We start from the raw sequence: 17,428 nt of genomic DNA, 5'->3' as shown, positions 1-17,428 counted from the left end.
CACACAATAGCCTAAGCCACTTTGAAACTCACTTATTATTTTTATTTTTTTAATATAGGCTACGTTATGAACATAACATTTCAAACATACTGAAATACTTTAGCCACGGAGCGAAGGCGGAACGATGTTTCTAGTATCACTGAGCGTGGAGTGGAGCGGGAGCGGGAAATTGTGAACCCAGAGTGGAGTGATTATTAAATGCTCTGAGCGCGGAGGGGAAATTGTTGTCACTCCACTCCGCTCACATACTCTGCTCCCATCATGCATTGCAGCATGAATAAATTATGAGCTGAACTGTCTTTTTAACTTTTTATTCTAACTATATTTTATTTTTGCTGTTTTTATGTTAATTTTTAGTATCTAGTTTTGTGATGTTCAGAGTAGATCTGTTTATCTGGATATGCTGTTTGTCACCGTTGTTGAGATTCATACGCTGATTCTTGTTATCTGTGTGTGCCTAAAATAAAGACTCTTTAATAAAAAATACAAAAAATCAGAATCACTTGCAAGAGATGGCTAAAAAATGAATAGAAAATGCAGGTGCTTTCATTGTGGTATCAAATTGTTACAATCAATAATGGAAGTTTTATTTAGAGAAAACACTGTAAATTAGTTTAGTAACTCAGGTCAAACAACGATTACATTAAAACATAATCATCACCACCCAGTGACCTTTGCTCTTGACTTGCAAAAAAAGTAAAAAGCCACAAGCCAAGATCCCAACTAAAGCAAACACTGAACACTATAATGGTGACACACAAATTGTGATTTTTCTCGGTTTGTGATTCTGCTTGTTAAAATCAGGTGTCTTCAATAATGTTCAATCATAACTCAATTAACTTCTTAATTATCTCATTAACTTCAACTCTGCTTCAGTGTTTTACTTTTAACACTGCTTCAGAGTTTATATGAGTCCACAGACTCCACACTCAGAGTGTTAAATTAACACTGGAGATTTTGCTGTGCATATTAAAGCACCCCATTATACTATTTTTTATTACCAATAATTTGGTTGCGGGAGTTCCCTATCAACCAGTTTACATGCATGCAAGGTCAAAAAACACTTTTATTTTCTTTACAACGTGCATTTATTTTACCTTATTTCTCTTTGATGATTTGTAAACCAACATATAGCCTCATCCTCTATCAAGACTCCAAGTAATAAGAAAGACAGACGTTCAGTATTTATCAACACATTTCTAGACAAAAGCAGGCCACAGCTGATTAGCAGAACTATAACATGAGTTAACTGGAGACCTACAGCTGCAGTGAATGTGCACACAACACAAAACCACTGATTCTTCACAGCCTTATCCTTTGGAAGTGAAAATAAACCAGGTTCACTTTCACAGCGCAGAGCACAGCATCTTCCTGACACTGTTATCCACACAAACGAGCTACAGAGGATGTGTTTGTGGGATGTCCACATATAATGTATTATGCAAATGTCGTAATTTGTGATGTATGAACTTAATGAAAATGGGATTTGAATTTAAAACGACTCGTTTCAGTGGTTCTGAGTCAGCTCTTTATTTTGAGAGAGAAGAACTTTATTTATGATGCATTTTTAGCTTTTTAATTTAACTAAAATATATGCATACAGGCAAAATATACTACAGAAAAAAAAATAATAATAATAAGCCCAGAACAATCCAGAATTAAGTAATTGGCTTTTATATTGACTACTGAAGCCAAAGCAAATTATTGGAATGTTTCCTTAACAATATTTACTTTGTATTTTGGTGATGTCATATGTAATTTCTACACAATATTAATCTATAAATATTTAACTTATTTTAAAATGTATTTGTATACAACCATGACAGCAGTGATAATAATAATAATAATAATCTGTCTCAAATAAATAGATCTTATAAGCTTCATCTCAGAGGAATAATAAACAAAAAATGTTTTACTGAACTGAACTCAACTCATAGACAGAGACAGGATGAGTGAATGTGAATTGGGTGTGTGTGGTGTGAACTCTGACCTCTGGCTCTGAAGTGCTTACTGAGCAGCAGTTTGGTGATGAGCGGGAACACCACCATCATCATGGGCACATATGCTGAACACCAGCCACGGGAAGTGAGGAAGAGCAGCACACAACACCACAACAGCAGATTGACGTCAAAGAAGAGCTCGGCCAAATCCATACGACCTGTGCTCTGAACCACACACACAGATAGCCCAGCTGATTCATCAAACACACTGTCACAACAGCCAAAAATGACAAAATGTATAATAAGAGTTAAGAGCGCAACTAATGGAAACACTAATCACTGTTATGGTGACACACATTAGAGTTAAACCTCTGTTAATTCTCAATAAAAACTTTTGTAGATGTCTAACAGAAATAAAGTGTTTATTTTCTTGTGTTTCTTGCTTGTTTTTCTGTTCTCTTCTTTCCTTCCTTGATTCTGCTTGTTAACAGGGTTATTAAGGCTGAAATTACTTCATATTTAATATACACAGATTTTGTGGCTCAAATAAGGTCCAGTTCTGGTTCATTTCTTTACTCTTGGCTGACATGTGGCATTGCTATGGCCTGCTTATGGCTCAAATCTGGCAAACAGGAGTGGTCCGCCCAAGTGCCATTATTCCACGCTGCATGTGGGCCAGATCATCTTTCCACGGGTGCCAGATGTGGGCCGGATCTGGGCCAAAACAAAGTTGCTATGTGGGAGCCTATGTCTATTTAGAGTGCTGAGATGTTAAGATGTCACAGAGGACTTATTTTATTTCTTTATTCCAACTTCCAAGTGGTGTAGTCTACATTAGTTATTAATAAATTATGTTAAAACATGAATAAAAGACTAATTATTGACAAAGGCAAAAGAGCCGTGTGCGTGTGCACATTTGAATAATGTCGGGCTGTTAACGGGTTCGGGGTTTTAAAAAGCATCAAAATGTACATGTCGGACTCGGGTCCTATCGGGCAAAACTTTTAAGGACCGATTAAATCTATGGTGCAGTGCTGAAACGTCTTTATAATTGCTGGATAAAGCTGTCTGTCCAGGTGTGGGTTGGGGTAGTGTCTAGCCACTATTCCACCATTGGGCCAAACTGTGCATTTAGCAAGTTACAGAGAAACTGACAACCAGACAACAAACAAGTGACCGATCCCATTTGGTGACATCACTTCACAGCAAAATCCCCAGTGTTAATTTAACACTCTGAGTTTGTACTCATATAAACACTGAAGCACTGTTAAAAGTAACACTGAAGCAGAGTTGAAGTTAATGAGATAATTAAGAAATTAATTGGGTCATGATTGACCATTATTGAAGACGCCTGATGTTAACAAGCAGACTCACCAAACGAGAAAATCACAATTTGTGTGTCACCATTATAGTGCTCAGTGTTTGCTTTAGTTGGGATCTTGACCCTTCAGTTATTAACTTTAGACTTTGTGTAGCTGTGGTAACTGAGTTATAACATAAAGACCAAAGTAAAGGCTATCATGTGTGCTATTGATTGTGGTTTGGATTAATTGTCATGGAGTGAACTAAATGGCTGAGTTTGGGTTTCTTTAATGTGTACATAAATTAAGTGAAAAAAACAAGCAATCCAACATTTTTGGCATAATATGACATGTTTTTTAAAAGTCAGTTCTACATAAAAAAAAACATTGTTTCCTTTAGACACACAGACATCAAGAATGAGTGTGAGCATCTCAACAACGGTGACCATCAAAAAAGCATGTTGTAGCCAATAAAAACTCATCCATGGCTCCCATCATGCATTGCGGCATGAATAAATTATGAGCTGAACTAAGAAACTATATTTTATTTTTGCTGTTTTTATGTGAATTTTTTGTATTTTTTTTTTTGGGATGTTCAGAGTAGATCTGTTTATTCTGAATATGCTGTTTGTCACCGTTGTTGAGATTCATACGTTGATTATTGTTATCTGTGTGTGCCTAAAATAAAAGCTCTTTAAATGAATAGAAAATGCAGACACTTTCATTGTGGAATGAAAAGCTGTTACAATCAATAATGGAAAAATATTTTGAGAAAACACTGTAAAGTTAGTTCACTGTTAGTTCAGCAGCTCAGGTCAAACAACGATTACATTAAAACATAATCATCACCACCCGATGACTTTTGCTCTTGACTTACCAAACACATTTTAAAAGTAAAAAGCCACAAGCCAAGATCCCAACTAAAGCAAACACTGACCACTATTATGGTGACACACAAATTGTGATTTTTCTCAGTTGGTGATTCTGCTTCAGTGTTTATATGAGTCCACACTCAGAGTGTTAAATTAACACTGGGGATTTTGCTGTGTACATGCATTCCACAAGCACAGGCAAGCATTCCGGGATAATTCTGGGCCAGGGACAGTTTGTAATCATGTTATGCATTTGTCCCAATGTTGGAAAAGCAGCTCAGCAATTCACCTTTTTGCATGCCTTCTTTCAGCACGACCATTACTCCGAGCTAAAGCTATCCCTTTCTCCATCAGACCTGTAACTTTAGTCAGCTGAAATCATAGCAGATGAATTAATGTGTGGGTGTGTTGTCCCATCACTCACCCTGCACCGGGTCTTGGCCAGGGTGTGGATCAGCACGATAATGCCAACAGCAACAGATCCGTACAGAGAGATGGCCGTGTAAAAGTGACTGTACCAGAACATGGAGTGGCCCGTCAACTTGACAAGCAAAGCCACAAACATAACCGCCAACAGAGTGAAGATCCAGCTCAAGATGAGCATGAACGTTGCACACACCAGCTCACATATGTACCTTCCAGCTGCACAGAGCATGTTACGTGTCAAAACACTCATGTCACAGGAGGGCAGAAAGATCTGATCTGGAAAATAAATAAATATTATTTTTAATTATTAAAAAATTACACTGGTTTGGCATTAATATATACATATATTTATATAGGAACATAATTTCAGCAGCAAAGGCTATTTTATTGGTAAACTCACAGTATATATTAAAATAACCATAAACACACAGGAACTTCAGATAAATATACAAAATATAATACTTTAACAATATTTTACTAAAATATAATCTATAAAATACAATTGTATATAATATTTTAATAAGTATGGTGAATATTATCAATATTACAAAATATAGCAATTATATACACAGCAAAATCCCCAGTGTTAATTTAACACTCTTGAGTGTGGACTCATATAAACACTAAAGCAGTGTTAAAAGTAACACTGAAGCAGAGTTGAAGTTAATTAGATAATTAAGAAGTTAATTAAGTTATGATTGACCATAATTGAAGACACCTGATGTTAACAAGCAGAATCACCAAACGAGAAAATCACAATTTGTGTATCACCATTATAGTGTTCAGTGTCTGCTTTAGCTGGGATCTTGACCCTTCAGTTATTATATTTAGATTTTATGTGGTTGTGGTGACTGAATTATATCATACAGACAGACCACAGCAAAGGCAATCATTTGTGCCATTGATTGTGATTTGAGCTATTTGTTATAGACTGACCTGAATGCCTGAGTTTAAGTTTCTTTACTGCATACATAAATTAAGTGGAAAAGAAAGCAACCCAGAATTTCTGACATAGTATGACATGTTTTTAATAGTTAGTTCTACGTAAAAAAAAAAATAAACTTTTGTTTGGACACACAGACATCAGGAATCAGCGTGAGCATCACAACAACGGTGACCATCAAAAAAGCATGTTGTAGCCAATAAAAACTCATCCATGGCTCCCATCATGCATTGCGGCATGAATAAATTATGAGCTGAACTGTCTTTTTAACTTTTTATTCTAACTATATTTTATTTTAGCTGTTTTTATGTTCATTTTTTGTATCTAGTTTTGTGATGTTCAGAGTTGGTCTGTTTATCTGAATAAGTTGTTTGTCACCGTTGTTGAGATTCATACGTTGATTATTGTTATCTCTGTGTGCCTAAAATTTGAATTCTTTAATAATAAAAAAATCAGAATCACTTGCAAGAGATATCTACAAAATGTATATAAAAAACAGATTTTTTCATTGTGGAATCAAAGTTGTGACAATCAATAATGGAAGTTTTACTTTGAGAAAAGACTGTAAATGAGTTCATTGATTCATGTCAAACAACAATTACATTAAAACATAATCATCAACATGCAATGATTTTTGCTCTTGGTTTGACAAACAAACTTTAAAAGTAAAAAGTTACAAGCCAAGATCCCAGCTAAAGCAAACACTGACCACTATAATGGTGATACACAAATTGTGATTTTTCTCATTTCTGATTCTGCTTGTTAACATCAGGTGTCTTCAATAATGCTTAATCATAACTCAATTAACTTCTTAATTATCTCATTAACTTCAACTCTGCTTCAGTGTTACTTTTAACACTGCTTCAGTGTTTATATGAGTCCACACTCAGAGTGTTAAATTAACACTGGGGATTTTGCTGTGTAAGCCTCCATATACACTATACACCAAAGGTTTGGAAACATTACTATTTTTTATGTTTTTGAAAGAAGTTTCTTCTGCTCATCAAGCCTGTATTTATTTGATCAAAAATACTGAAAAAGATGTAATATTGTGATATATTATTACAATTTAAAATAATTGTTTTTAAGTGTATTATACTTTTACTTATCATGTATTTCTGTGATGCAAAGCTGAATTTTTAGGATCATTATCCTATCATCATCATCCTTTAGATCATGTGATAGAATAATTTCTAAATGATCATGTGATAGACTGCACAGCAAAATCCCCAGTGTTAATTTAACACTCTGAGTGTGGACTCATATAAACACTGAAGCAGTGTTAAAAGTAACACTGAAGCAGAGTTGAAGTTAATGAGATAATTAAGAAGTTAATTGAGTTATGATTAAGCATTATTGAAGACACCTGATGTTAACAAGCAGAATCAGAAATGAGAAAAATCACAATTTGTGTATCACCATTATAGTGGTCAGTGTTTGCTTTAGCTGGGATCTTGGCTTGTAACTTTTTACTTTTAAAGTTTGTTTGTCAAACCAAGAGCAAAAATCATTGCATGTTGATGATTATGTTTTAATGTAATTGTTGTTTGACATGAATCAATGAACTCATTTACAGTCTTTTCTCAAAGTAAAACTTCCATTATTGATTGTCACAACTTTGATTCCACAATGAAAAAATCTGTTTTTTATATACATTTTGTAGATATCTCTTGCAAGTGATTCTGATTTTTTTATTATTAAAGAATTCAAATTTTAGGCACACAGAGATAACAATAATCAACGTATGAATCTCAACAACGGTGACAAACAACTTATTCAGATAAACAGACCAACTCTGAACATCACAAAACTAGATACAAAAAATGAACATAAAAACAGCTAAAATAAAATATAGTTAGAATAAAAAGTTAAAAAGACAGTTCAGCTCATAATTTATTCATGCCGCAATGCATGATGGGAGCCATGGATGAGTTTTTATTGGCTACAACATGCTTTTTTGATGGTCACCGTTGTTGTGATGCTCACGCTGATTCCTGATGTCTGTGTGTCCAAACAAAAGTTTATTTTTTTTTTTACGTAGAACTAACTATTAAAAACATGTCATACTATGTCAGAAATTCTGGGTTGCTTTCTTTTCCACTTAATTTATGTATGCAGTAAAGAAACTTAAACTCAGGCATTCAGGTCAGTCTATAACAAATAGCTCAAATCACAATCAATGGCACAAATGATTGCCTTTGCTGTGGTCTGTCTGTATGATATAATTCAGTCACCACAACCACATAAAATCTAAATATAATAACTGAAGGGTCAAGATCCCAGCTAAAGCAGACACTGAACACTATAATGGTGATACACAAATTGTGATTTTCTCGTTTGGTGATTCTGCTTGTTAACATCAGGTGTCTTCAATAAAGGTCAATCATAACTTAATTAACTTCTTAATTATCTAATTAACTTCAACTCTGCTTCAGTGTTACTTTTAACACTGCTTTAGTGTTTATATGAGTCCACACTCAAGAGTGTTAAATTAACACTGGGGATTTTGCTGTGTGCACTGTAAAAAGTGTTTCCCTATATTTATTCAGTAAAATTGTGTCAAAAATTTACAAGCAATATTATTAATTAAATTTAACACATTTTAATTAAGTACAAATAATCATTAAAAATGAGTAGAATAACATGAAAAAATTAAGTAAAATTTACTTAAAAATATTTATTTAATTGGACAAAAATCAAACAAACAAAAAAAAACACTATGCTAAAGAATACTATGTTATGCATGCCAGGCCAGTAGTTGGCGATCATGAAACACCCTTCGAAAACATTATATGCATGCACATGACATCAGCCTTTTTACAAATTAACATTTTTGTTGCTTACATAGATATGATAAAGGCATCATGTTCAAAAGGTTGTAATGCCCCCAAAACAGTTATTGAAGACACCTAAAGTTCACAAACTGAATCACTGAATGAAAAAAAATAATAATAATTTGCTTACCATTGTAGTGGTCAGTGTTTGCTTTAGTTGGACTCTTGACCCTTAAAATTTTAAACAGATTTTCTTTGGTTGCTAGTTGTGATACAGCAGCTGGATAAGCCAAGAAGGCAATGCGACCACGTGGTGTTATTTGTTTTTACATCATCATTTGGTCTGAGTTGGGTGTGTTTTATCAATAACATGTGTCCTGTGATTGAACAATATAAGCTCTGGTGTTTTCAGCATTATCAGAGAAAGTCTTAGAAGCACATCTGATCAAAACCTTGTTAAAAAAGGAAAGCGTTTCCATTTAGACACACAGACATCAAGAATCAGCCTGAGAACCTCAACAATGGTGACCATCAAAAAGCATGTTGCACTGCATTCTGGGTGCCACCAATCAAAACTAATTTTATGGCTCCCATCATGCTTTGCGGCATGAATAAATAATGAGCAACAATTCTATAGTAGCTTGTTTTGTGATTCTTACAGTTCGTCTGAATATGCTGTTTGTCACCATTCTTGAGATTCATACGCTGGTTCTTGATGTGACTGTGTGTCAAAAGAAAGTTCCCCTTTCTCTGTTTTAAACAGAGTTCTCAAACTCTGGTTTATACTGAAAATTCCACTTTTTTTATTTTTTTTTGATGAATCACAGGGCTGCCGTAATGAATGTTATCTTGTCTCAGAGACCCGACTCTGAATGAGTTCAGATATACAGGAAGAACAAAGATGATGTAATAGCATGACCAACACTACCTGATCATCTTTATTCTTAGTTTGTCTAGCTGTTATAACTGAGTTACAACAGCAATGCAAAACATAATATTAAAACATCAAGGGTCAAGAACACAACTAAAGCAAACACTGACCACTGTAATGGTAACCAACAATTTACCCTTTGATTCTGTTTGTGAACTTTAGGTGTCTTCAATAACTCTGTTCGGGGGGGCCTTAAGACACAGCCTTTTGAACATGATGCCTTTATCATATCTATTTAAGCAACAAAAATGTTAATTTGTAAAAAGGCTGATGTCATGTGCATGCATATAATGTTTTTGAAGGGTGTTTGATGATCGCCAACTACTGGCCTGGCATGCATAACATAGTATTCTTTAGCATAGTGTTTTTTTTTTTGTTTTTTTTTTTGTCCAATGAAATTAATATTTTTATGTAAATTTTACTTAATTTTTTCATGTTATTCTACTCAATTTTTATGATTATTTCTACTTAATTAAAATGTTTTAAATTTAATTAATAATATTGCTTGGAAAATTTTGACACAATTTTACTGAATAAATATAGGGAAACACTTTTTACAGTGTAGATGTTACATGTGACACTAAAGGCTGGAGTAATGATGCTGAAAATTCAGCTTTGCATCACAGGAATAAATTATTTTTTAAAGTATATTCAAATAGAAAAGTATTATTTTAAGTTGTAATAATATTTCACAATATTACTGCTTTTTCTGTATTTTTGATCAAATAAATACAGGCTTGATGAGCTGAAGAAACTTCTTTCAAAAACATTAAAAATAGTAATGTTTCTAAACTTTTGGTCTGTACTGTATTTGATTGTAAATCAGAAATTTCCCAGGAATAGTTCTTTTTTTTTAAAAAAAAATTAAATTTAATTAATGATCTTTCTAAATAAACCATGATAACATGAAAAAAGTCACAATTAGTGATTTGTAATTAGTAATGAAATTAAACACATATTAACCATCACGTACCCACTCTGCGGGTCAACATGCATTTCGTGCCCAGGTAGATCATCGTGGCGATGGCCACCAAATAGTTGATGATGGTGCCGACATGAGCGGGATACACCACCAGCATCACTCCCAGCATGTCAAAGAACACCATGTTACCACTACGATACTTAGAGGAATCCGCCAGTTCTTCAGACATCACCAAGTGCTTAAGGAGAGACAGGATGTTGTCGCCTGGTGACAGAGATAAACAGGAAGTCCATCATTCTCAAAAAAAACTTTGACTTCACGCTTCAGTTTTAAGGTGCTCAGACATATAGCTGTAAACCTTCAACAGTTCAACCAAACTTTAAATGTCAGCACATAAGCTAAACGATGGTTAACTATAAATAAATATAGCTAGAATTAAAAGTTAGTGAACTAACTTTGATGTTGGCTTGGCCATCTTAGCCATTGGGCAAAAGAGCCACGTGTGCCCAACATTCTTGAATTGCCCCGCTGAAAATAATAATAATAACACCATGAAAAAATACACCTGCAACAGTCTTTTTCCATGGTCCCTTGCTGTTTTCTTTTTAAATAAAAAGCCTAGGCTATGATAACAGCTACAACAGGGTTGTCTAGCTGCACTGTAAAAAGTGTTTCCCTATATTTATTCAGTAAAATTGTGTCAAAAATTTACAAGCAATATTATTAATTAAATTTAACATATTTTAATTAAGTAGAAATAATCATAAAAAATTAGTAGAATAACATGAAAAAATTAAGTAAAATTTACATAAAAATATTGATTTCATTGGACAAAAAACAAACAAACAAAAAAACACTATGCTAAAGAATACTATGTTATGCATGCCTGGCCAGTAGTTGGCGATCATGAAACACCATTCGAAAACATTATATGCATGCACATGACATCAGCCTTTTTACAAATTCACATTTTTGTTGCTTATATAGATATGATAAAGGCATCATGTTCAAAAGGTTGTAATGCCCCCAAAACAGTTATTGAAGACACCTAAAGTTCACAAACCGAATCACTGAATGAAAAAAATAATAATAATTTGCTTACCATTGTAGTGGTCAGTGTTTGCTTTAGTTGGACTCTTGACCCTTAAAACTTTCAACAGATTTTAATTGGTTGCTAGTTGTGATACAGCAGCTAGATAAGCCAAAAGGGAAATGCAACCAGGTGGTGTTATTTGTTTTTACATCATCATTTGGTCTGAGTTGGGTGTGTCTTATCAATAACCTGTGTCCTGTGATTGAACAATATAAGCTCTGGTGTTTTCAGCATTATCAGAGAAATTCTTAGAAGCACCTCTGATTAAAACCTTGTTAAAAAAGAAAAGTGTTTTCATTTAGACAAACAGACATCAAGAATCAGCCTGAGAACCTCAACAATGGTGACCATCAGAAAGCATGTTGCACTGCATTCTGGGTGCCACCAATCAAAACTCATTTTATGGCTCCCATCATGCTTTGCGGCATGAATAAATAATGAGCAACGATTCTATAGTATTTTGTTTTGTGATTCTTACAGTTCGTCTGAATATGCTGTGTGTCACCGTTCTTGAGATTCATACGCTGGTTCCTGATGTGACTGTGTGTCAAAAGAATGTTCCCTTTTCTAAACAGAATTCTCAAACTCTGGTTTACACTGAAAATTCCACTTTTTTTTCTTTTTTGTTGAATCACAGGGCTGCCATAATGAATGTTATTTTGTCTCAGAGATCAGACTCTGAATTAATTCAGATATTCAGGAAGAACAAAGATTGTGTAGTAGCGTGACCAACACTACCTGATCATCTTTATTCTTAGTTTGTCTAGCTGTTATAACTGAGTTACAACAGCAATACAACATTATAACATCAAGGGCCAAGAGCACAACAAAAGCAAACACTGACCACTATAATGGTAACCAATAATTTACCCTTTGATTCTGTTTGTGAACTTTAGGTGTCTTCAATAACTCTGTTTGGGGGGCCTTAAGACACAGCCTTTTGAACATGATGCCTGTATCATATTTATGTAAGAAACAAAAATGTTAATTTGTAAAAAGGCTGATGTCATGTGCATGCATATAATGTTTCATGATCGCCAACTACTGGCCTGGCATGCATAACATAGTATTCTTTAGCATATTGTTTTTTTGTTTGTTTGTTTTTTGTCCAATGAAATCAATATTTTAATGTAAATTTTACTTAATTTTTTCATGTTATTCTACTCATTTTTAATGATTATTTCTACTTAATTAAAATGTGTTAAATTTAATTAATAATATTGCTTGTAAATTTTTGACACAATTTTACTGAATAAATATAGGGAAACACTTTTTACAGTGTGGATGCGAAATAAGTCATGCCTATTTTTCTCGTGTATGTATTTCACAGTCCTGTCACCATCGTGTTGTGGGCAACGACACACAAGTTAACTGAAACAATGCGGTTTGAATCAAGGTGATCATAAGGGGTCCAAGCACAATGATTTGTATAGATGATGCAGTTACACAATTATCTTTTCAAGTAAATTATGAGTCCTTTTGTGAGTACTACACTGTAAAAAGTGATTCTCTATATTTACTAGTGCTGTCAATCGATTAAAAAAAAATAACTAATTAATCGCACAATTTTTTTAAATTAATCGCGATTAATCGCGATTAATCGCAATTAAAAGACTGAAACTTTTTGGATATGTAAATGTAAAATGTAAATAATTAATGTAAACTCAAGACAAAGAAACTATTTAAATTCAAAATATGATTGTTTATTGGAATTTTTGTTTAACTTGTAACACAGATTTTCTCATGTAAACAACATACCTGCAATAAACCATCAATATCCTCCAAATTAACTGTTGGCTTGAAAGCCATATTTCTTACAGAAATAAAAACACAGGCATGTAAGTACCATTTGAATTTCCAAACAATCAATGCCAATAAAAAACAAAAATGATTTCCATGTTGAATTCTAAGTGGACTGCAAAAAAATTCCAAAGTATAGTCATTGCCAGTGCTTTAAGTGGGCCAGTACGCACAGGTACTCAGTACCGCCACTTCCAAATATAGCTCTTGAGCGTACCGCCACCTCTCCGTGCGCCCAGAACGTGCTTGTAGCGTACCGGTACGTTCATTTGGACATCTGTTTTAATAGAGGTTTTAATCTTTTACCTGCACTGCCGATTTTCAGAGCGCCCTTCACAATGCAAGCTTCCTAATTCATCCCACCCAGAGCAGAAACTACATTACCCATTCACCCTTAAGTTATACAAGTGAATAGTGCATGTGTCGCTTTTCCCACTGTTAAGTGTCAACAACTTAACGTGGCCGGAGAAGGTGTGTGAAACTCGTTGTGAGTTATACTAAAGCAAAATCTTGAGTATTTATTGTCTGATAAACATTAAAAACTGTCTGCGGAGGTTGAGTCATCCTGCAGCCCCAGCTGGCTGCTCATTGGCTGCAGCATCTTTTTTCTAAGTTCTAAAAAAATACCGTAGATGGCAAGGCACAAATTTAGATATTCATTTATGTAATTAATCTATAGCCTATGCACAAAGACAATATGATCTTTTTGTCCCCTTTTTGTTTTAAAGCTTGATGAAGAGAGAGAGCGCAAGTTGCTGCAGCTGAGGAGGACAGTGATGCACGCGTACAGGAGTGATTGACAGTTCGCGGCACTGTGTACAAAAAATACTAAGCTACACAATTATTTCGTTATTTTCGTTTAAGCTTATTAACGTTAGCGTTACAGAAAGGTCTGATTTACGCACTGTTACAGTCATTGTTTTTTTGTTTTTTTTTAAACAATGACATTTGAGTTCATGATTTTAATGTTGCTGTTTCTTGTGGCAGACTAAATGAAGAGTAATGTTTCTTGTGGCAGACTGAAGAGTAATCCCGCAGAGTTTTATACTGAAACTTTCCGTCTAAAAGTCCTTCCTTGGTCTTATCCATATTTCTTTGCACGTTGAACACACATAGGCCACAACTGGAAATAAAAAAAAACTGCAACCGCGTTAATTGCGTTATATTTTTTTTACGCGTTAAATATTTCAAATTAATCGAATGCGTTAACGCGCTAATTTTGACAGCGCTAATATTTACTCAATAAAATTGTGACAACAGATTACAAGCAATATTATTAAATAAAATTTAACACATTAGAATTAATTAGAATTAACCATTCAAAATGAGTAGAATAACATGAAAAAATTAAGTAAAATTTACACAAAAATATTGATTTCATTGGCCGAAAAACAAACAAACAAAAAACATTATGCCGAAGAATACTATGTTATGCATGCAAGGCCAGTAGTTGGCGATCATGAAACACCCTGTGAAAACATTATATGCATGCACATGATGTCAACCTTTTTACAAATTCACATTTTTGTTGCTTACATAGATATGATACAGGCATCATGTTCAAAAGGTTGTGTCTTAAGGCCCCCAAAACAGAGTTATTGAAGACACCTAATGTTCATGAACAGAATCACTGAAGGAGAAAAGGGTAAATTATTGGTTACCATTACAGTGGTCAGTGTTTGCTTTAGTTGTGCTCTTGACCCTTGACGTTTTAACATCACATTTTGTATGGCTGTTGTATCTCAGTTATAACACCTAGACAAGTTAAGTGTACTTACAGTATTCATAAAAGTTTTACTTTGAGAAAAGACTGTAAATGAGTTCAGTGACTCATGTCAAACAATGATTACATTAAAACATAATCATCAACAGGCAACGATTTTTGCTCTTGGTTTGACAAACAAACTTTAAAAGTAAAAAGTTACAAGCCAAGATCCCAGCTAAATCAAACATTGACCACTATAATGGTGACAAACAAATTGTGATTTTCTCGTTTGGTGATTCTGCTTGTTAAAATCAGGTGTCTTCAATAATGCTTAATCATAACTCAGTTAACTTCTTAATTATCTCATTAACTTAAACTCTGCTTCAGTGTTTATATGAGTCCACACTCAGAGTGTTAAATTAACAATGGGGAGTGTTAAATTAACACTGGGGATTTTGCTGTGTTGTCTTCACTGTAAAATAAAATACACAATCAAACCAAAATGTTTTCAGACACCTTCAACATTTCTCACATTATCACAGTTTATATGCTGTAGTTTAGAAATTGGTAATAAAATATGACAATAGCTCAGAACAAATTCATCTTGATAACGTCGGATAACTTTGATAAAAATATATGTAATGGATTCAACAAAAACTTCAGACAACTGTCAGTATGACAATATTTACACAACTATCAATACTTTGTTGAACAGTTACCAAGCAAGCAATGCTTAATTTGGTTCAGTTTGTGGTGTGAAAAGGTTGCATTAGCAATTAAAGAAAGAAACACTTAAGCAAAACATGGTCAGGTCCCTAATTATTATTATTTTTTAAATCAATTTCACTAGTAGCCTACAGTATGAAGAATTTTGGGGTATAATATTTCACAGATCACTATTTTGCCATACTCACTTACATAAATTAACTAGTGGTAAAACTGCACCCACTGGTAAAACAATTCTATCTGATTTTTGGATTGACTTTGGATAAATTCTTGTTAAAACTACAAAGTAATTAAATCAAGAGCAGTGAGTGATTTACTTTCATTTCATACATTAAAGACACTGACAGCAGAGCTAATAAATTAGACGCGGTCGCCTTAAGAGACAAATGCATCCATTATAATGATACACATCCGATTTTTTTTTTGCATATCTTTACTTTCAGTTAAGACATAACCACATACTTTTTCGAACACACTTTCCAAGACGGGTATTTCAACATATTTTGTATATATTTGTTGTCGGTACAAAAGCAAGAAGACTTTGAGACGCGTCTCTGCTTGCTCCCTGATCACCAGAACACTGCGGTGCTGAATTGAGCTCGTTCGCTTTTCGCTCTTTTTTTCAGTTTATTTAAACTGCGATTTGTATTTGTTCGTTCAGGTTCAGGAGGACGTGAACGTCCTGAAGGAGAGCTCGATTCAGTGTTGCTGTCCCTGTTCGCGAGACGCGTCTCTCTCTCGCACCGAACACAGCGCGAGTCTCCAGCTGCTCAGTTCAGCTTTCCCCCATCGCGGGGCTGAAGCCAACTTGATGTGTTGAATGCTCGGAGCACGTTATAAAACGTATTCTTAAAATACACATTTCTGTTTTAATAAATGCTCATATTAAATAATAGCATAACACATAAGTTGGTACAAAAATAATCAGTGATACATTTACGACCATTTTGGTCGCAGTGAAGTTCCCTGCTTTACCATGTTATGCAGCGACGAGCAATCCCTGTGACATTCAGCCTAACAGAGAAAATCTCACAAGCACATATAAATACTCATTTTCATGTGTATAATATATACTTCTAATTGTTTTGTGCCATTTCACTGCAGTGTTTTAATGTGAAAGGCTGTAAATTCTCTATATGGACTTCAAGTGTTCAGAGAAATACATCGCGAGCTCGCGGGAACTTGGCTGCCGCGAATATATCATGTTATTACTTTAAACAGTTCAGAAACATCTAAATTTAGCTCTTGGTGTGTTCTAACGGGTACACAGCAAAATCCCCATTGTTAATTTAACACTCTGAGTGTGGACTCATATAAACACTGAAGCAGTGTTAAAAGTAACACTAAAGCAGAGTTGAAGTTAATGAGATAATTAAGAAGTTAATTGAGTAATGATTAAGCATTATTGAAGACACCTGATGTTAACAAGCAGAATCACAAACGAGAAAAATCACAATTTGTGTATCTCCATTATAGTGTTCAGTGTTTGCTTTAGCTGGGATCTTGGCTTGTAACTTTTTACTTTTAAAGTTTGTTTGTCAAACCAAGAGCAAAAATCATCGCGTGTTGATGATTATGTTTTAATGTAATTGTTGTTCGACATGAATCACTGAACTCATTTACAGTCTTTTCTCAAAGTAAAACTTCCATTATTGATTGTCACAGCTTTGATTCCACAATGAAAAAATCTGTATTTTCTATACATTTTGTAGGTATCTCTTGCAAGTGATTCAGATTTTTTTTTTTTTTTTTATTAAAGAATTCTAATTTAGGCACACACAGATAACAATAATCAACGTATGAATCTCAACAACGGTGACAAACAACATATTCAGATAAACAGACCAACTCTGAACATCACAAAACTAGATACAAAAAATGAACATATAAACAGCAAAAATAAAATATAGTTAGAATAAAAAGTTAAAAAGACAGTTCAGCTCATAATTTATTCATGCCGCAATGCATGATGGGAGCCATGGATGAGTTTTTATT

At 34.1% G+C, this 17,428-nt stretch overlaps 1 protein-coding gene across 2 annotated transcripts in view; it reads right to left on the bottom strand.

Moving 5' to 3' along the window:
• LOC113058190 (endoplasmic reticulum metallopeptidase 1) overlaps positions 1-17,428 on the bottom strand; it is a 42,753-nt gene that overhangs the window by 6,654 nt on the left and 18,671 nt on the right. For both annotated transcript variants that reach the window (XM_026225865.1, XM_026225864.1), the window contains exons 8-10: positions 10,161-10,373; positions 4,538-4,815; positions 1,991-2,165 (exon numbers count right to left, since the gene is read on the bottom strand). In XM_026225865.1, coding sequence (XP_026081650.1) covers positions 1,991-2,165; positions 4,538-4,815; positions 10,161-10,373 — 666 coding nt within the window. The remainder of the gene's footprint in view (positions 1-1,990; positions 2,166-4,537; positions 4,816-10,160; positions 10,374-17,428) is intronic.

The sequence above is a fragment of the Carassius auratus genome, chromosome 40, assembly GCF_003368295.1.
Source record: "Carassius auratus strain Wakin chromosome 40, ASM336829v1, whole genome shotgun sequence".
Taxonomy (NCBI): Eukaryota; Metazoa; Chordata; class Actinopteri; order Cypriniformes; family Cyprinidae; genus Carassius; species Carassius auratus.
The sequence above is the reverse complement of the archived record's forward strand: the minus strand, read 5'-3'. Positions and strand labels throughout refer to the sequence as shown.